Raw genomic sequence first — 22,149 nt, 5'->3', positions numbered from 1 at the left:
CCAAAAATGCTTTGCTCTGATTAGGGGGTACTTGAATTTAAAAAATGTTCACAGGGGGTACATCACTGAAAAAAGGTTGAGAACCACTGCTCTAGTGGGGCAGACGGACTCATAACTGCGTGCTAAAATCCTCTGTTGTTGACATTTCCAATAAAAATAGTGTACAATATAACTTATATCTGTCAGTAGAATCAATTTAAAAGCTCTAAAAACCACAACATGGCTGACAGGGTGGAAACTAAATCAAAGGGGGCTAGGCCTAGATGAGGGCTTTGGCATGTAAATAAGATTGAACACAAAATAGAGCATTCTGAAGAGACAGTCAGAAAAGCAGCTTGAAGATGGTCTGTAAAACAAAATATATTCAAAATTCTGACCAAAGCACCACCATTACAAGGAATTGTTTTAAACAGGGCTGTCAAACGATTAAAATATTCAATCCCCATTGATCGCATTTTGTTCATATTTAACTCAACATTAATCATGATTAATCGCGGATAGATATAATTTGTCATGATTTAGTGTACCCTAGACAGATCATTTTCAATTTCTAACACGATAAATGGACAATTATTTACAATTGATTAAATGATTTAATGAAATGAGTTTTAAACATTAAGCTCTTATAAACAGCTCAACACAAAAAGAGCAAACAGGCTTTTAATGGCAATTTTAAAAGATGCCAGCTGTGTGGTGTCTTACCAGATTTAGTGTTTTTAGTAATACATCGTTTGTATTCCCATGCTTTAGGCAACGTGCATTCAGAGAGCTACTGTACTCCATGTTAAGATACCAGTTTCATGCATTAAGAACACAAAATGTGGATTGTTACAATCATGCTTTTCTTGTCAAAGATGGTTGGTAAATATGATTTTTTTTTACCTGAATAAATGCTTCTGATATTCTGTAAATTACATGTTGTACAAGTTAATAGTCTACATATTGCTGCATGGCGATTATTTAACATTCTCTATTAATAATGAAATTAAATATTGAGCCTGCTAATCATTATGTAATTGGGAACTCAACCAGAACATGTTACATAAGAATTTACAAAATATTTCAGCCAGCCAGAAACCTGTAATCGAAACACAGAAGTGAAATGACACCCACCTCTGAAAAACGCGCGCATGTGGCATTTACTGCAGTGACGTCGTCCCACGGCAAGTGAAGTGAAGTGAAGTGAATTGTATTTATATAGCGCTTTTTCTCTAGTGACTCAAAGCGCTTTACATAGTGAAACCCAATACCTAAGTTACATTTAAATCAGTGTGGGTGGCACTGGGAGCAGGTGGGTAAAGTGTCTTGCCCAAGGACACAACGGCAGTGACTAGGATGGTGTAAGCGGGGATCGAACCTGCAACCCTCAAGTTGCTGGCACGGCCGCTCTACCAACCGAGCTATACCGCCCCAAAAAATATAACTTTCTTGTTGGGAGAACAACTTGCTACAGCTTTGAACCTGACACTTCCATAATGTGCCCTTCATTAGTAAAAAGTGAACTGCAGCCCAGTTTCCCCCGCTACATTTATATTTAACGCGCTATCGCATTAACTTTGACAGCTCTAGTTTTAAATGTAGGAAAGAAATCATAATAGAGCCTCTTTAACATGATTAAGGTCAAGATCCATCATCAAAAATACAAAACAAGGCTCAAAAACTAACTCACCAGTCGGTTGTTCTCATAGACGTCCTCTTTTGACAGCGAGCCAAAGTCTCTGTAACAACACAAAATAAAGGAGTTTGTAAAAAAAGTGATCACATTTCAGGAAGACATTGGGTAAAATAAATTAATTATGGTAGCTATACTGTATTTAGCTCGCTGACCTATGAAAAATCTATTGACCAAATAGGCATATAGTACTGTAGTAATAAAGATTCTCAGCTGCGACACCAGACAAACCCCAAAAAACATCCCAGCTTTTTAAATTGAGGGGGAAACTTAATAGGATCAAATTAAAGAAGTGGCAGCAAAAAACAGTCATGATGATTATAAGCTTTGAAGGGGCCTGAGTTGAGGAACTGTCGCCAGGCTCACACCAGTAAACATCCTGCAGCAAAACTAGAAAATATCTGTGGTGTTTCATTTGAAAATGTGGTTGTTTGCAAGTCTGCAAAGGTATGTTGGAAACGGTCCAGGTGTTTGAATAGCACTGCAGCGGGAAAAACACCTAGAGCGAAAGGACTTGCAGATGAAGTGGAAACCCCCCCCACCCGACAAACAAGTGACCCGTGTTCTCTCTAATCTGGTTCCCATGCTCGTAAACACAATGAGCAGCAACTCGAACTTAATGGCTGGTATTGCTGGGTCCTGTTCAGTCACTCAGCCAACAGAGGATAATTTTAGAGTGTCACTAAACTGACACACCATCAGATGATGAATAGTGAAGAGTCTACCATGATTGTGTTTCAGTCCATGATTTATTTTTGGGCAAGAAGACAACTGTGAATAGGAGACTTAGTACAGTATTTGTGTGTTATACTGTACACATTGAATACGATTCAATAAGAAAAGAAAAACTTTTAACTTTGAAAACTGCGAAAAAAATGTAATGGTAGGTTCCGCTGTTTACAAAAAGTTAAAAACATACACTTGAAATTCTGCCAAAAATATTTCACTCCAGTCCTGAAAATGCCAACATTTTGCATATCAAAATGATTAACAGCTACCAAACTAAAAGAAGAATACTTACATGCTGTCTCTCTTATACTGTATATTTGGCGTTTTCATGATGGCAAAAAAGTTTCTTCCGACACTGAACGAAAATATAAACGCAACATTTTTGTTTTTGCTCCTATTTTTCATGGGTTGAACTCAAAGATTTTAAACTTTTACTATATAAACAAAATACCTATTCCTCTCAAATATTGTTCACAAATTTGTATAAGTGAGCATTTCTTATTTGCCAAGACAATTCGTCCGACCTCACAGGTGTGGCATATCAAGATGCGAATTAAACTGCATGATTATTGCACAGGTGTGCTTTAGGCTGCCCACAATAAAAGGCCACGCTGAAATGTGCAGTTTGATCACAAAGCACAGTGCCTCGGATGCCGCAAGTTTTGAGGGAGCGTGCCGTTGGCATGCTGACTTTAGGAATGTCCACCAGAGATGTTGCCCCTAAATTGAATGTTAATTTATCTACCATAAGCAGTCTTTAAAGGTATTTCAGAAAATTTGTTAGTACATCCAACCGGCCTCACAACCGTAAACCACGTGTAACCACACCAGCACAGGACCTCCACATCCAGCAGTGGTACGTACCTCCATGATCATCTGATATCAGCCACCCGGAGAGCTGCTGTAACAATTGGTTTTACATAATCAAAGAATTTCTGCACAAACTGTGAGAAACCGTCTCAAGGAAGCTCATCTGCAAGCTCGTTGTCCTCATTGGGGTCTTGACCTGACTGCAGTTTGTCGTCGTAACCGTCTTGGGAGGGCAAATGCTCACATTTGATGATGTCTCAATGTTGGAAGCTGAAAACATCTCGGTTCCATTGAGCATATTTGGGATGCTGTGGATCGGCGTATACGACAGCGTGTGTTTAAGTTCCTGCCAGTATCCAGAAACTACGCACAGCCATTGAAGAGGAGTGAACTAACATTCCACAAACCACAATCAACAATCTAATCAACTCTATGCGAAGGTGATGTCTTGCACTCCATGAGGCAGATGGTTGACGCACCGGATACTGACTGATTTTCTGACCCCGAGTACCTTTTTATGGTGGGCATCCTAAGGCACACCTGTGCAATAATGACGCTGTTTATTCAGATTCTCGATTTGCCCCACCTATGAGGTGGGATGAATTATCTTGGAAAATAAGAAGTGCTCACTGACACAGATTTAGACAGATTTGTGAACCATATTTGAGAGCAATAGGTCTTTTGTGTATATTAGTAAATATTTTAGATCTTTGAGTTTACTCATGTAAAATGGGAGCAAAAACCAAAGTGTTGCATTTATATTTTTGTTGAGTATAAGTTAAAACCAAACACTACCATGACGCTTCCTCAATGTTGTCTGTTTATTGATATTTCGGAATCTATTTATTTGCCAGATGTCCCCATCAGTACAATTGTATATTTTATCATTGTAACTACATTGAAAACAAAAGCAGTATGAAACAAAATATTAAAGTGCATTCAACTTTGCAACTTAAAGTGTGCTATCATAATACCTTCACAAGCTCTCTGTTGAGTGAACAACATGAGTGACTGTGCATCAGTGAGATATTCTGTATTTCCAGGAGAATGCACTGGCTATAGAGCATCACTACAATAACTGGGTGCCATAATAGAGAACTAAATACAGTTTGACAGGCAGAGGAATTGGCTGCAGATTAGCCCGATGGACTGTCTGTCTGAATCAGAGCGGACTGGACTGTCTGGATGACTGCAGATACTGTAAACACTGGAGGCTAAACAGGGAGCCATGCTGGGAAACTAATTGAAACGAGAAGAGCTGAAACGCTAACAACTGAGGGTTTATCCACGGCACTAATATTTGTCCATTAATTTATTGTCATCCTTAATGGGGTATATGTATGACAAATTAAAGGGGCTATGTTATTCGGTATTCAGTATAGCGCCTACATATTATCATGTTTGTCTACCTATTTGAAGCGGCTATGTACATCTATGTAAGAATATATTAATATACATAGTAGCACTTTGCAATATTATGACATGTATATCGTAGTGCAACATAAAAATGTATATTGTGCAATGTAACTTTGTAACAAAGTTTATATCATAATTTTAACATCAGGACTGTGGCTAATGTAACTGCAACAACATTTTTATGTCACTTGAAATAATTTTACGGCGATAGCTGACAGGACCTTGAATACCAACAATGTCGAAAATTCGGAAAGTACAAAAGAAGCTAAACCCACAAAATCAAAAGAGGAACTGGTGCCATAAAGAGGACCTAAAAAAAAACACCAATTAAAAACGGTATGTTAATTTGCAAATAATTTTCGCCAAAAGATCATTGCTTTGCGATTTTAACATGTTTATTATTTTCTATCGGTCAAAAACACACAATGAAGTAGTTTTAAAATGCAACAACACACCGACTTTACTTAAAAACATGACGTGATGAAAAGCAGACCAAACTGATCTGACTGAGCTGTTGTCCAAAAGCATCATCTATTATAAACAGTCCTGCAGACACTGAGAAAATACAGACTCTATATCTAAATTCATGTGTTGACATGGCCTAGGTATACACTGCCGAAAAGAAGGAATTACACTAAAAATAATTTTTGTTTCTCAATTGTCTTGTTAAAGTACAGTAAAATAGAAAAACAAGTTGCCTCTATACTGAAGCTACTTTCATGTTCATCTGATTTATAACTCCAAAAGACTTACAAAGTTTGCGAGTAAATAGATATCATCAAAATAGTATCAAACCCACAGACATTCCCAAAACGTTTTGAGAGATAATGAACAAGCCAGTCACGTAATACGTGATGTAGAGACGGGTACCACCAATCCCTTTCCCATCAAGAACAATGCAAATCATGCAGACTTTGTGAGTGCCAACAATGATTATTTTGGTAAAAATTATGATTCTGAACCCTATATTTTTATTCCTGAATATACGGAGAATGAGTTTCAAGTTTTAGAAGTTGTGTGCTAAACAGATCCAGCTTTAGTGAAACACTATAGCGTCATGTAACAGTATTGCTAAGTGCTAAACAAGAAATACAAACTACAAACATGATGACATGATCGCTTACTGTACAATGTTTGCACTCACTGCGATGACGACTGATGGAAATGTCACATCTTCCTGTTTAGATGAAGAATTAATAATTACCCACATGAAAGGCTAAAAGGAAAAATTGCTGCCTGCAGATACGGTCTTCAGTTGTGTGTCTGTCTCCATCTCTGGGAATGTAATAAATGAACATCTTCTAAATTTATGGCTTAATCCTCCTATTTTCCAGATGAGAGGCATTTTTTATAATCTACAATAACTTTGACCAGCCGAGACGCGATGCAGCAGCGGTAGCAGCAGGACATTGGCCAGCTCACAGTACAGCATCAGAGGAATAGTTAGCTATCTGTTATCAATGCGCCGCTAATAAATAGTTTGTCTGGATGTGCGCTTATAATACAAACATTGCTAATATTTGGTTAATATTCAGGTCACGATATGTAAATAAGAGTATTGTTAGCGGGTATTAGATGGTTATTTAGAAGGCTTTTTGGGCGGAACAGAGAGCTCTTATTGACTTAATTGTGAGCAGACTGTGTTTATATACGACTGAGAATGCATAGAAATGTGAAAACGTGTTTATGTCTTATATACGGATTATGAATGATACACAGACCATCTCTTTAAAATTTTTTGCATATTTCCAGTTTAACTGATCAGCTGATATGGTCAGAGTGCAAAAGCGTTCCCATCCTGACGTCATCTGACCCCAAATCTACGGAAATTGCCGAAGACATTCGTAGCGGAGGATTCAAAATGTCCGTCTGACATAGTGGCATTTTGTGATGTTTAGACGGTATTTTCATATATTTTGCGCCGGATTGTAAAATTGGATATAGATAGTACTTTATTGATTCCTTCAGGAGAGTTCCTTCAGGAAAATGGTTTAATGAATACAATGAAACACAATTAAGTATATAGAATCAACTAGTTTTTCCATTCTACTAAACTTTAAATCCTTTGGTTTTTGCCCTTAAAGTCCTCCTTTGTCCAAGTAATTATTCCCTGAGTTTGTACACATTAATAAAAACGACAACAAAATTGAGAAAATAAAAACAAATATATAATTACTGTGTCAATGCAGACACACCAACAGTTGTTATGTTATCTTCTCTCCAGACTCATTAATATACTTTTTAATTTCCTGTTAATAGTTGCTTACTTTCTGCTGCAACACAGTTCCATCTGGATTTTCGTTAGTGTTGTTTTAAGCTAATACTAATACTTCAGAAACTAGAAAATGCAGTTAATTTTCCTTGAAGGTGATTATTATTCATTTAAAGGAGTGGCTCCACACGCTGTGTATGGAGATACACAATTGGCTGCTAGCTTGACAGCCAGGGGACCAAAAATAAATAGTGCCAGCCAGATAGAATGTCAGTGTCTGAACCACCAGCAAATCCTAAATTTTTTGTATTAAATGTTCACTTTACATGCTTATATGCAGGCATTTATTTTATATTAGAAGGAGGATAGATTGTGTGTACCTTTCAGACACAATAGTAATGCACTGTGTACTAAATGCAAAGTTTAAAGTTATTTCCCTCTATTTTTACAAAAAATGTGCTTATTTTCAAATGGAAATGTAGACTTTCACAGCCTCCATAACAAAAATATGTATATGCGCCATGGCCAATTATGCAAATCATCTTGTAAAGATGATTACCATGAATTGATTAACGTGGACCCCGACTTAAACAAGTTGAAAAACTTATTCGGGTGTTACCATTTAGTGGTCAATTGTACGGAATATGTACTGTACTGTGCAATCTACTAATAAAAGTATCAATCAATCAATCAATCAATCAAACCTTCATAGTTTAGTCGCCGTTTCAAGTGGCCATCTCGACACTATTTAGTTCAGGACGAGGTAGCAACATGGTCAAATTCCAAACTTCTAGTAGATGTGGTCTTTCTTTCATTAATACGCTCATTCATCCGTTTCAACATTACAGGAATTTACTTGCATGTTGCATCATGTTTTTTTTCCTATTACAGTATTTTTAGGATCGTGAGAAGCCAAAATCAAAATCAAGATTAAAATTTGATTGCCCTACTTTAGATTCTTAAACATTTTATCAAATTTGTTTTTTAAAAAAGGAAGCTAATAATCAAATGCTGCGACAATTATGTAATAATATGGAGAGGTGACTAAACATTAACAGTATATGGTTTGACAGATACCACTGGCCTACGTTGCTTGTTAAGGCCTGAAATTAGATTAGATGGCCTAATTGTCATTGTAAAAAGGTGTAACATGGACATGTTCCTACCTTGTTGGCATCATTCACTTCCCATACATACAAAATAAATGAAAACAAGTTTGAAAGTTCTTTTTAAAACAACTGCATTTTCACCTTGAATACACTCAAGGTAATATTAACAGGATGATAACTGTTGATGCAATATAGCGTAAACCAGTGGTTCCCAAACTTTTTTGCCATGGCACATAAAAAAAGGGCTTTAGGTGCCCATAAAATATACACTGTGTGTGTGTACAAAAAATACTGTGTGAAAATAATCTGACAATAACGTAAGCTTTCTATTTAAATATACAAGTTAGAAACTTAATTGATCTTGTATTTTCCCAAACAGAATAGCAATATCTATGTGACAAAAATGGATCAAGAGTCAGTGGTCATCAAAATTTTTGAGCCCAAACTTTCCAGTTTTAAAGTTGAAAAGGTGATACATAATTAAAGCAAGTTTTACAGTATTGTGAGTGATTGGTCATTAATAACGTTTCATATTTTTTGCTTTATGCCTTCCTTCTTTGTCTGTAAACCAAATGATTCACCGTCCTTAATTAAAAGTTACAAGTTTTTCTTCAAATAGTGACCTCCACTCTAAAAAAACATGGTACGTCTACTTGAACAGATAAATGGCAGTGGTGACACTCGCAGTGATTATAAATACATCTTTACCATACCATCTGATACAACCATGTGATCTTGACCATAAAACACACTATCCGCACAGCAACTATGGCTTTTGAAAAGCTTTAGTTTTTTGGGGGAGTGAAAAGGAAAGTGCAGCTATTTTCAGAACTGCTAAACATTTCGAACAAATAACCTTCCCAAAACAACAGTCATTTGCAAATTTTGGATTGAAATGTAAACGAGGATATGATACTGTGAATGATCCAAGTGGTCGCTGGTTAGTTTTAGTAGTTAAATAGTTACATTCCATTTAAGTGAGCAGGTCAAATCGGCACATCACTGTTGACAAGAAAGGCTCGAATGATTAATGGTTGGGGCCATCTTTACTCACGCCTTGTCATCTCCTCCTGCAATGCAAAATGCCTGATGAGGAAAAGGGTCTATTATAACAAATCCATGGAATTGTGTTCTTCTTTTTTAAAAAGCTGAGGAGTGATGTGTTGTTCCAGACACAGGGCTTCTCTGGCTGTGTTAAGTACAGTACACTGAGCTTTCTCCCAATGTGGCACTAGTGTGTAAGGTAATGAATGTGACATTCACATATCAAAAACACAAAGCAGTAAAAATTGTGAATGCTGAGGTTCCCTCACTCCATTTTCTACCGCTTGTCCCTTTTTTGGGGTCGTGGAGGGTTGCTGGAGCCTATCTCAGCTGCATTCAGCTGACAAGTCGCCACCTCATCGCAGGGCCAACACAGATAGACGGACAACATTCACACTCACATTCACACACTTGGCCCAATTTAGTGTTGCCAATCAACCTATCCCCAGGTGCATGTTTTTGGAGGAGGGAGGAAGCCGGAGTACCTGGAGGGAACCCACGCAGTCCCGGGGAGAACATGCAAACTCTACACAGAAAGATCCAGAACCCGGGATTGAACCCAGGACTACTCAGGACCTTCGTATTGTCAGGCAGATGCACTAACCCTTCTTCGACCGTGCTGAGGTTAAAAAAATATATCAGTCGCGATGTGGATAGAAATAACTTTGGTCTTAAAGGAGGACTGCACTCCTTTTTTTAAAGTTTTGCCTATTGTTCACAATCATTATAAAAGACATGACAACAGATTTATTATTTTCAATGCATTCCAAAGAGTTAATATATGCGATTCGGAGCCGCAATTTTCTGCCTATCACAACTTTTAAAAAATATACAAACACCTCCATGAGGGTTTTATATACATACTGTAAGTATATATGTAATGTAGTAACGGGCACATTTATTATAACATTTAATATTTACATTTTAAGAATAAGCAGCGCATTATTTAAAAAAAAAAACATTACAACATTTGCTTTTTGCAACAACATCACTGATTACTGCTCACTGCAGACTTCATGAGAGCCAACAAACATAAAACATAATTTACTGTAAAGGTCTGCTGTCATTAGTAGAGGTGGAAATTGTTGGGCACCTGCCGATTTGATTATGATTACGATTCAAGAGCTATGATTAATAATTGCTTTCTGTATACAAACCCCGTTTCCATATGAGTTGGGAAATTGTGTTAGATGTAATTATAAACGGAATACAATGATTTGCAAATCATTTTCAACCCATATTCAGTTGAATATGCTACAAAGACAACATATTTGATGTTAAAACTGATAAACTTTTTTTTTTTTGCAAATGATCATTAACTTTAGAACTTGATGCCAGCAACACGTGACAAAGAAGTTGGGAAAGGTGGCAATAAATACTGATAAAGTTGAGGAATGCTCATCAAACACTTATATGGAACATCCCACAGGTGTGCAGGCTAATTGGGAACAGGTAGGTGCCATGATTGGGTATAAAAGCAGCTTCCATGAAATGCTAAGTAATTCACAAACAAGGATGGGGCGAGGGTCATCAATTTTTAAGCAAATTGTTGAACAGTTTTAGAAAAACATTTCTCAACGAGCTATTGCCAGGAATTTAGGGATTTTACCAGCTACGGTCTGTAAAATCATCAAAAGGTTCAGAGAATCTGGAGAAATCACTGCACGTAAGCGATGATATTACAGACCTCAGGCGGTACTGCATCAAAAACCGACATCAGTGTGTAAAGGATATCACCACATGGGCTCAGGAACACTTCATAAAACCACTGTCAGTAACTACAGTTGGTCGCTACATCTGTAAGTGCAAGTTAAAACTCTACTATGCAAAGCGAAAGCCATTTATTAACAACACACAGGAACGCCGCCGGCTTCCCTGGGCCCGAGCTCATCTCAGATGGACTGATGCAAAGTGGAAAAGTGTTATGTGGTTTGACGAGTCCATATTTTAAATTATATTTGGAAACTGTGGACGTGGTGTCCTCCGGAACAAAGAGGAAAATAACCATCCGGATTGTTATAGGATCAAAGTTCAAAAGCCAGCATCTGTGATGGTCTGGGGGTGTATTAGTGCCCAAAGCATGGGTACCTTACACATCTGTGAAGGCACCATTAATGCTGAATGGTTCCTACAGGTTTTGGAGCAACATATGTTGTCATGCAAGCATTGTTATCATGGACACCACTGCTTATTTCAGCAAAACAATGCCAATCCACGTGTTACAACAGCGTGGCTTCGTAGTAAAAGAGTGCGGGTACTTTCCTGGCCCGCCTGCAGTCTAGACATGTCTCCCATTGAAAATGTGTGGCGCATTATGAAGCAGAAAATAAGACAACATTTCTTGTCTTTGTAGTGCATTTAATTGAATATGGGTTGAAAATGATTTGCAAATCATTGTATTCCGTTTATATTTACATCTAACAAAATTTCCCAACTCATATGGGAACAGGGTTTGTAGAAGCAACATTATTTCCACTCTACTGGTACTTAAAACCAGCGTGCCGGCGCAGGCATGGTATGGAGACAGCCAAATCACATGATGAAATAATTACTCATTCATGTTTGCATATTGTGGACAACATGTACCAAGTTATATGGCAAGTTAAAACGTTTGAAACAGTAGCTTTTGGCATATCTTGGTAAAATGTGTCCTCTTTAGTTTTGGGCGTACATCAGGCTGCTAAGCATAATCTACTTATTTTCACCTTAGATTCAAAAATTATTTTGGCCCACACGCCACCAGACTGTACAACTCCTCTCTGAGGGGGAGGGGGGAAGGGGGGTACTATGATGATAGACGATGCAAAACAATAACATATACCCCCATTATTTAATATTTACTTTTTAAATTATATCTCAATTCTGTACACTGCTGCTGAAATTTAAACTTTCCTGAGGGAACTCTCCTGAAGGAATCAACGAAGTACTATCAATCTATCTATCTATCTACCTATCTATTTACCAATATAACCATTGCTAGCGTTGGTTGTAGTTCATTTTAGTACTTTTTTTTATAGTATAGACAATAACCTTATGATTGACATTTGTTGTGATATTGTACATAGGCATGACATACTTCCTCCTAAAAATCAGCCTAACTCCTGTGTAAAATCTGTTGGTTAGAGATTTGTTATTGACAAAAAGTTTGTCAATTCAGCTATAATGGTCCCAGCACCTCAACCCCTAGTAAGAGGCAGTGGAAGTTTGAAGTTCCTTGGAGTAGCCCAGTCCATCAAGCTGGATACAGCTGTGTATCTGGCAACCTCAGTCAGGGAAAGGGGGAGGAGACTACAGCATTTTGACTCTGATTGCAGTACCATTTCAAGCCAGATTCTTACATATGGCTTCTTTAAGTCTGTCTCCCATCTGTGACATCATCAGAAAATGGCGGATACCTACGGTGGTTGAGGAAGGTCTTAACAAACGCAAGCGCCACATGACAAATCATAAATTAAAACACAAAAGCCACAACAACGACAAATGACACAACACAATAATATAAATCCACAACTTACTTTAGGCCAAAAAGGATGCGGCTGACACAACGGAGGTGACAGCGGAACAAGTTGCGGCAAAGCATCGACTTCCGGAACACAAACATTGGCAGCCCAGGCAAAGGTATTTATTCAGAAACAAATAAATACAAGAGATGGATCAAGGAAGCTATGAAAATAAGGAAACGACAGGGATGAGGGGGCAAACATGCTTTCGCACACCTGGCACGCTGTCCTTTATCTGTGACACCACGGTGGAGAACAGAATACAGATATGGCCGAGTCAAGGAACTTTTTAGCAGGTAAATATACTGTTAAAATGTTGGTTACTCTAGTTGTATTACTTGAATGTCGAAAATCCATCAATCCATCCATTTTCTACCGCTTGTACCTTTTGAGGTCGCATGGGGTGCTCGAGCCTACACTCAAAAAAATGATTCAAGCCCTTCTTAGATGTGACACATTTAAGTATTGTTGAATTTATTCAAAAATATCTAGTTTTAAAATATACACATATATATTTAGTCAGTGAAACATAACATTTCTCATAATTGATCCAATGGGATTGATTTGATGTTGATCAACGCAAAATAAATGAGTTCAGAACTCGGAGCATGCACATATCATCTTTGTGGGCATTACTCATTAGCATAACGTCTTCTGGCGGGAGTGCACCGCATCAGCAAAAACCGGGAAGCAGGTTGGAGCTCGGTCTTTGGTAAGTATTCTTTTTTTATATATAAATATATAAAGCTGTAGTACTGTAGACTGTACCGCTGGTGTATTCAGTGCTTTACACCACATTTGGTGAATTGTTTATGGGGGTGAACTTTACAATTAAAGTCCGACTTTGCATGCTAGCTTGGTAACTTCCAGAATGGGCACTATTTTAACAGTCCACACATGAACACGGCGGTCGGAAAACTGCAAGATGGTTGTGAGGTGAAGGAACTTTCCCTCATTATTACATAAATCAGGAACAGCGTGAGCATGGAAGATTATTGACGCGACAGTCGGACATAGATGCATGCAATGTCTGCCCGTGTAGTTTGACTTTGTTCAATGTGTGTGCTTCCACCGGCTCCACTGCGCTGCTTGTCAGCTCCGGCTGTCCGGAAACTGCCTGCATGTGTTTTTAAATATGTGTTTATAAATATTATATAGTGTTTTATACCTCATACAGTGAATCTTTTTTGCTATCGCGAGAATTCATTTGTCTCGGCACACCAGCAGACCGGCTGTGCTCTCGTTGATGCGGAGGGAGACCGCTGCCGGTGGTGGAAGTGGTCTTGATGGACAGGAGCCTTGACGGACAGGAGCAGACACACAACGCACACGGATCTGGTTGAAGTTCAGGCACCAGATCTGGTTGATGTTGTGATTGCCCTGTTTTGTTGAACGCCATCATCTCCGCCGGTCCCTGCCTCTTACACCCTCTCTCCTTCAGTAAAGCTGTCGATTAAGCAGTAAATGTAGATTCTAGGTTACAGATGGTCGGTGAGTTAAGGCTGCAGCTAACGATTATTTTTCTATCGATTAATCTATAGATTAATTATTATTCTGCAATAGTATAAGCATTTCAAAAGTAAAAGTATTGCTTATTTTGCTTTAAAATGTGCAAAAATAAAGATTAACATCCAATACAAAAAAGTGCAAGAAAAAAAATTCTGTAACAACAGTGTAAACATTTCAACAAAAGTAAAAGTATTGCTTGTTTTGCTTTAAAATGTGCAAAAATAAAGATAACCATCCAGCACAAAAAAGTGCCAATCTAAATATTCTGGGTCACTGTAAACATTAAGTATTGCTTTTAAAATGTGCAAAATAAACATCCAGTCCAACACAGTACACACTAACCAATTCCACTCATTCCAGTGAGTGACTAACAGTGTCAGGACTTTGACTTGGATTTGTTTTGCTTCTTTGACGCAGAGTGAATTTGGGACGAGCCAGGCGTGAATTAAGGTACATGTTTAATTTGCTTAAACACTATAATACAAAAAAACAAGAAAACAAAGGGCGCGCTTAATGGCAGATCAAAACAGGGCTATGAAACAAAAGACTAGAACTGAGGCTATAAGTATAAACATGAAACCAAAACACTTGCTCAATGGAATAAATAATAATGAACTACAAACAAAAACAGCACGATGGCATGGCTATGAACAACTAAAACAAAACACTTACTGTGACCAAAAACAAGGGGCATGAATAGCAAGGTGCGTGGCAGGTGATTGAGGGCATGAAGGATGTGCAGCATAGGTAGGTAGGTAGGTAGGTAGGTAGGTAGGTAGGCAAATAAAGTTCCCAGGCCGAGGAACAGAAAACAAATGACTTAAATAGTGACTATGATGATGATTAGAAACAGGTGTGAGGCTGAGGACAGGGGCGTGACTTGGAGACCAGGTGGAAACTAATGAGTATCCATGGAAACAAACAAAACCAGGAAGTGCAAAACGGGAAACAAGAGTCCAAAAACAAAACATAAACATGATCAAACATAAACCTGATTAACAGGCATGACAAACAGTTGTAATGAAGAAAGGTTAGCATGTCTACATGTTCTGAGGTGAGGCTGGTTCTTTTCTTGTTTACAATATTCCCAGCAGCTGAAAATAGGCACTCAGAAGGGGTCGATGTGGCTGGAACAGAGAGGTAAGACCGAGCCAGCATTGCCAGATTTGGAAACCTTGCCTGATGTTGTTTCCACCATTTAATGGGTTTTCATCCTTGGAAATGGGAGATTCTTCAAAATAAGACACTAACTTGTTTCTGACCATTTCAGCATCATTACTGTCATTGTTGTCTTCCTCATTGTTGCTGAGTTCATCTGAATCTGAGCCAAGAAGTGTGTCTAGTAACTACACACATGATCTTGTTCACTTGGTTTAATAACACAACAATGATAGTATGATTCAAGTGAAAGTTAATTGTTCCTTTGTACATAGTATATGTAACTTTTAATGTTGTAAAAGGTATTTGCACAACTAATTACCGTTAGCGTTAAAGAGGAGCACGTCTTTGTAAACACTGAACATGCACGCCAAACGCACCTCAGAGCAAAACGATGCTTTACTTTATGAATTTACAACGCAGATACAAATGACACATTCATGTTTTTGTGTAATGATGACAACGTACACTAACGCAGACGATTGACTTGTTGATGGTGATCATGGGTACAAGCCGCGAAAATAAGTTTCCTCCGCCGGATGGCAGGGCTCTCCCTTAGAGATAGGGTGAGAAGCTCTGTCGTTCGTGAGGAGCTCAAAGTAAAGCCGCTGCTCCTCCACATCGAGAGCAGGCAGATAAAGTGGTTCGGGCATCTGGTCAGGTCACTGCTCCCTTCACATCCCAGGGGGTGATCAAGGGGATGGGTCAAATGCAGAGGACACATTTCACCACACAGAGTGTGTGTGTGACAATCATTGGTACTTTAACTTAACTTTTTTAACTACCGGTATATGTTGTAGGAACCAGAATATGTGTGAATGAGTGAAAATATGTGTAAATGGGGGTGGAGGGAGGGAGGGTGTTTGAGTTGGTCCACTAACTGTAAGTGCATCTTGTGTTTTTATGTTCATGTAGGGCTGGGCGATATATCGATATATCGCGGGTTTTTTCTCTGTGCGATATAGAAAATGACTATATCGTAATATTCGAGTATACGTTCTCAGGCAGTTGGTTTTGGCTGCGGGCATTACACTTCAGCCTTTTCTCACTCCTTCTTGTGTCTCCTTCTCACAGACAAGCAGGCACACATTCTTACACACGTCACATACTGTCACGTCATACGTCACATACGTATACGCCCTTGCCCATCAGAGAGGTAGCCGTACGAATGGGAATATGAGCGAAAGAAGGTGTGGATCTGGTAACAAATGAAGGAAGACTTAATTCGCAATAAAAACCGCAAGGGTCCATCGTCTGTCGGTGGTTTGGCTTCAAGTGGGAATATGTCGAACAGACAACCGTAATTTGACAAGTGTGGGGCAAAGGCGTTGCAATAAAAAGTAAAATTACTGATAATATGTAGCATCATTTGAAAAGTCACTCGCTAGAGAATGAAGAGAATTTCATAACCGTAATAACCTACCACATAGTGAAGGACGAATACTGTTTGATTTCCTATTATGCAGCTCATTTTTATTTGACACTTAATATGTCTCTGACAATCTTGCACTTTATGTTTTGGAAATGACTTGAATGTTTGTGCCATTGCTTAATAACTTTAATAAATACACTTTTGGTCAATTGACTTAATTGTGATTTCCTTCTCAGCATGAAAGTTTAAAAGTAGCATATATGAATGTAGTTTATGTTTTGGAAATGACTTGAATGTTTGTGCCATTGCTTAATAACTTTAATAAATACACTTTTGGTTAATTGACTTAGTTGTGATTTCCTTCTCTGCATGAAAGTTTAAAAGTAGCATATATGAATGTAGTATGAAGAAGAATGTTTTAATGTAGATACATAGAATCATCATACTGCTGTGATTATATGCATCAAGTGTTCATTCAAGGCCAAGGCAAAATATCGTAACATATAGCGTATCAGACTTACCAACCTTGAGATCTCGATTTTGGGAGGTGGGGGTGGGGGGAGAAGGCGTGGTTGGGGGCGTGGTTTGGACGGGGGTGTGGTTAAGAGGGGACGAGTATAATTCACCAACTCGAGTATTTCATATATATATATATATATATGTATATATATATGTATATATATATATATATATATATATGTATATATATATATATATATATATATATATATATATATATATATATATATATATATATATATATATATATATATATGTATGAAATACTTGACTTTCAATTAATTTCTAGCTATATATATTTATTTTATTATATATATAAATAAAAGAAAGAGTTGAATTTCAGACGGCACCTATCAAATACACAGTAATAAAAACACAGCTGTTCTACTAACTGTACTGTGCCTGCTGGTTATTTAAAAAAAAAACAACACTTACCTTTCACTATTTGAGTAGCCATTGTTTTGCCATTTGCGTACTGGCGAGAGTCACTTGCCGTCAGGTGCACAACACCATGTAAATCGTTGGCCAATCAAAAAGCAACCCCATAACACTATAGCCAACATTCACCGGGAGATGGCAACAGATAACATAGAATCACTCTATTACAGACGGCGTTGCCATGGCTGTAACTTCCTCGTTCTTCTGCTTCGTCTCCTTGTGTGTGCAGTTTTTTATTAAAAATCCGTAGATGTTGTAACGTGATTGGGCAGGCAAGCTGTTTATATAACAGGAAAGTGGACGTGAAAACAGGCTGTCCCCCACTCATGTCCACATGGAGCTTGAGGGGGCGTGAATTTCGGGAGATTTCCGGGAGAAAATTTCTTCCGGGAGATTTTCGGGAGAAGCGCTGAATTTCGAGAGTCTCCCGGTAAAAGCAGGAGGGTTGGCAAGGATGTATCGTATATTTCGATATGGCCTAAAAATATGGCGATATTTAAAAAAGGCCATATCGCCCAGCCCTATGTTGATGTATTAATAATAATAAACAAACAAAAAAAGAGAGTGGTTCGGGCATCTGGTTCGGGCATCTGGTTCGGGCATCTGGTTCGGGCATCTGGTCAGGATGCCACCCGAACGCCTCCCGAGGGAGGTGTTTAGGGCACGTCCAACCGGTAGGAGGCCACGGGGAAGACACAGGACACGTTGGGAAGACTATGTCTCCCGGCTGGCCTGGGAAGGCCTCGGGATCCCCCGGGAAGAGCTAGACGAAGTGGCTGGGGAGAGGGAAGTCTGGGCTTCCCTGATTAGGCTGCTACCCCCGCGACCCGACCTCGGATAAGCGGAAGAAGATGGATGGATGGAAACAAAAAAAACTGTCTGTGTTGTCTGCTACATTCAACCTTGCAAATCAACACAAGTTGTCAGTACCATCTTCCATCAATCATAACAACATTAACACATCAATACGCGAGTTAAGATGCCATCAGAATGCCACTGTGAATTGTTCCTGTTTGCGGATGACTCGGCCCTGCTGGTATCCGGCAAGGACAAGTCACATGTGGAACAAATCCTCAGTGCTGAACGGCTTAATATTTGCACCTGGCTCGCTGACACAAGCTGTCCATACACTTAGGTAAAACGGAATCCATCCTATTTGGGTCCCATATCAACCTTAAGAAAGTCAGTGACTTCACTATAAAAGTGGGTGACATTGTTATCACCAGGAAAGATGAGATCACCTACCTAGGTTCCATTCTAGAGGCTCATCTTTCCTGTGATAAAATGGCCACCAAGGTAATCAAAAAGGTCAACCAAAGAACGAGATTCCTCTACAGAATCTCTTCTCTGGTCAACAAAAGTACCTTGAAGATTCTAGCGGGAACTCTCATTCAACCCTTTTTCGATTACGCTTGCACCTCCTGGTATCCCAGCACCACCAAAACCCTCAAATCTAGACTCCAAACATCCCAGAACAAGCTAGTCCGGTTACTTTTAGACCTCCACCCCAGATCACACCTCACTCCAACCCACTTCTCCAAAGTGGGCTGGCTCAGGGTGGAGGACAGAGTAAAACAACTTGCACTGAGCCTAGTCTATAAAATCCGCTACTCCTCCCTAATACCGAAGTACATGTCAAACTACTTCCTTAACGTAAATGACCGCCATAACCACAACACCAGGAGGAGCTCCACAAACCACGTTAAACACAGATTCCGATCTAACAAAGGTCTTAACTCATTCTCTTTCTATGCCACATCAATGTGGAATGCACTCCCAACAGGTGTAAAAGTAAGTGCATCTCTATATCCCTTCAAAACAGCTGTAAAACAACTCCAGGCAACTTCAACCCTTTACTAATACCCTTCTCCATTCACATCCCATCTCCCCAGAATATAAATAACCTGATGTAAATAATCAAATGTACTTCTAATGTATATACTTGTTCTTATGCTATCTGAACTCACTATGTTCTCTGCTTGCTGTACATATTCTACTAAGTAAGACCTACACTGTTTCAATGTCCATTTCTCTGTTGATACAATTGTTGATGACTGAAGTACGGATATCAACCAAAACTCCTCATCCCACCCCCCGGATTGTAAATAATGTAAATAATTCAATGTATATACTGTGATGATTAACCTGTGTGATGACTGTATTATGCTGATCAGAGGTGGGTAGTAACGCGCTACATATACTCCGTTACATTTACTTGAGTAACTTTTGGGATAAATTGTACTTCTACGAGTAGTTTTTATGCAACATACTTTTACTTGAGTATATTTATAGAGAAGAAACGCTACTTTTACTCCGTTCCATTTATCTACATTAAGCTCGCTATTCGCTACTTTTTTTTTTTTAATCGATCTATTAATGTTTGTTTTGGTTATGACAGAGCTTCAAAAGTAGAATCTACGCATGCCTGCATTTCACCAATCACATGCAGTCACTGGTGACGTTGGACCATCAAACAGAGTCAGACGGTCACATGACCGTAATACGTAAAACCCGACTTAAACATGTTGACAAACTTATTCGGGTGTTACCATTTAGTGGTCAATTGTACGGAATAGGTACTGTACTGTGCAATCTAATAATAAAAGTTTCAATCAATCAATCAATCAATCAAAAGTGTAAAGGAAAAACGACACTTTTTATTTCAACCGTACTTCCCGTCAAAAGCCTAAAGACTGATCGCACAGTTCCTGTCTTCACAATAAAAGCGCCACTCCATCACGCCTGCGTTAACAAAATAAGAGTCTCCGAAAGCCAGCGCAAACAAGCTAGCAAGCTACGGTGTTTGCCGCCAATGTATTTCTTGTAAAGTGTAGAAAAACAAATATGGAAGCTGGACAAATAAGATGCCAAAAACCAACGACTTTCATGTGGTATTAGACAGAAAAGAGGAACTTTTTTTCTCCTCCATTTGAAAACGTGGACGTCTGATTCCAATCAATGTGAGTCATCAGGATCAGGTAATACACCAACTTATATTCTTGTCTTCATGAAAGATAGGAATCTATGTGTTAAACATGCATGTATATTCATTAAAACACCTTCAACATGTGAACAAAAACGGCAAAATAAATAAATATAAATTATATACTGTATATATAAATGTATGTGTATATATATATATGATATGTATGTGTATAAATGATTTGTGTGTGTATAAATGATATGTGTGTGTATGTATATGTATATATGAGGTGTATCACCTCGACTTGGTCATTTACTAAGTAATTGATAAACGTTGAAAAACTTATTGGGGTGTTACAATTTAGTGGTCAATTGTACGGAATATATACTGTACAATCTACTAATATAGGTTTTAATCAATCAAATCAATGAATGCCTACTGAGGCTATGGTGCTGTTAAGTTGTTGTGGCTCAATGTGACATTTTTTTATTCTATTTTAATGTACTATTATTTAATATATATTATTGTTTTAGTTGCTTAAGAGATATTCCTGGCTCTGAATTTGCTCATTTCTATTTTTATGTTTTTGTACATTATTTGTTGCCGTAATCAGGTTACTCATCAGTTACTCAGTACTTGAGTAGTTTAATCACAACATACTTTTACTCAAGTAAATATTTGGGTGACTACTCCTGTTACTTGAGTAATAAATCTCTAAAGTAACAGTACTCTTACTTGAGTACAATTTCTGGCTACTCTACCCACCTCTGATGCTGATAGTATATATTTGTACCAAGAACTGATTAACGTGGACCCCGACTTAAACAAGTTGAAAAACGTATTCGGGTGTTACCATTTAGTGATCAATTGTACGGAATATGTACTGAACTGTGCAATCTACTAATAAAAGTATCAAAACCAATCAATCAATCAATCAATCAGTCAGTACTTACATCAACTCAGGCCTGTAGCGATGTATTATGGCACAGAACGCCAAGCCGTCCCGGAAAGACCTAGACATGTCCCGTATGTCCACATCTTGGTAATCTTCGCACTGGATCCGACACCACTCCTGTAGCGCCTTCAGCGACCCCATCATCACTTCACGTCGCGACGACCCCACGTCACTTTTCAACCACGTACTTCACACGACGCTAGCCGAATAATAGCCAACTTTTCCCGAGTATAAACTTCTTTGCGGTCCCATGTGCTATCTCTCCGGGGTCGGTGGGACAAGAACGATATCTAGAAGCGGAACTTTGACCACGGACATCAGCTGGGAAACCACAGTGTTGCTAATTACAGGCTTGCCTCTAAAGTTCTTAAGAGAAGGCACATTTGCTAGCAAGCTAGCTGCGTACTACTTTGCTTCTTTAAAAAAAAAAATATGTTGTTCTGTGTCGGGGTGGAAAATAATAACCCGGTTTCCATCCACGCAAAGGTAGCAGCGCCTTCCCGGGTTTGAGGTGTGGACTTCAACACGTCTGTGTCCCTTCGTACTGTGTCTCCTGACACAAAGACAGGTGTGTTGTAATCCACGCGATATACGTTGTTAAAAACCAAAATCCCAGCCGACCATCCTGGAAGCGTCGTCCTGTGTCCACGCCTGTAACCTCCCGTCCACTCCTGTAAACTCCCGTCCACGCCTGTAACCTCCACAATGTCACGCTGTCGCTCTTTGATTCCCGCGACCCAGCCGTGGCGCTACAGAGGCGAGACAATTTGAGAGCACACACGC

General features: G+C 38.8%; 1 protein-coding gene across 3 annotated transcripts in view; it reads right to left on the bottom strand.

Annotated features, from left to right (window-relative positions):
* The window catches only part of micall1a (MICAL-like 1a), a 39,285-nt gene extending 17,147 nt beyond the window's left edge, over positions 1–22,138 (bottom strand). Inside the window, exons 1-3 of one of the 3 annotated variants that reach the window (XM_061881017.1) lie at positions 21,365–21,509; positions 13,661–13,938; positions 1,670–1,718 (exon numbers count right to left, since the gene is read on the bottom strand). In XM_061881017.1, the coding sequence (XP_061737001.1) occupies positions 1,670–1,718; positions 13,661–13,665 (54 nt within the window). In that variant the 5' untranslated portion in view covers positions 13,666–13,938; positions 21,365–21,509. Of the gene's footprint in view, positions 1–1,669; positions 1,719–13,660; positions 13,939–17,485; positions 18,035–21,364 lie in introns of those variants that run through there. The other 2 variants (XM_061881016.1, XM_061881018.1) reach the window with 2 other exon arrangements.
* Between the last annotated feature and the right edge of the window lie 11 nt (positions 22,139–22,149).

The sequence above is a fragment of the Nerophis ophidion genome, linkage group LG20 (assembly GCF_033978795.1).
Source record: "Nerophis ophidion isolate RoL-2023_Sa linkage group LG20, RoL_Noph_v1.0, whole genome shotgun sequence".
NCBI lineage: Eukaryota > Metazoa > Chordata > Actinopteri > Syngnathiformes > Syngnathidae > Nerophis > Nerophis ophidion.
Note: the sequence above shows the minus strand (reverse complement) of the source record. Positions and strands in the feature narration are given on the sequence as shown.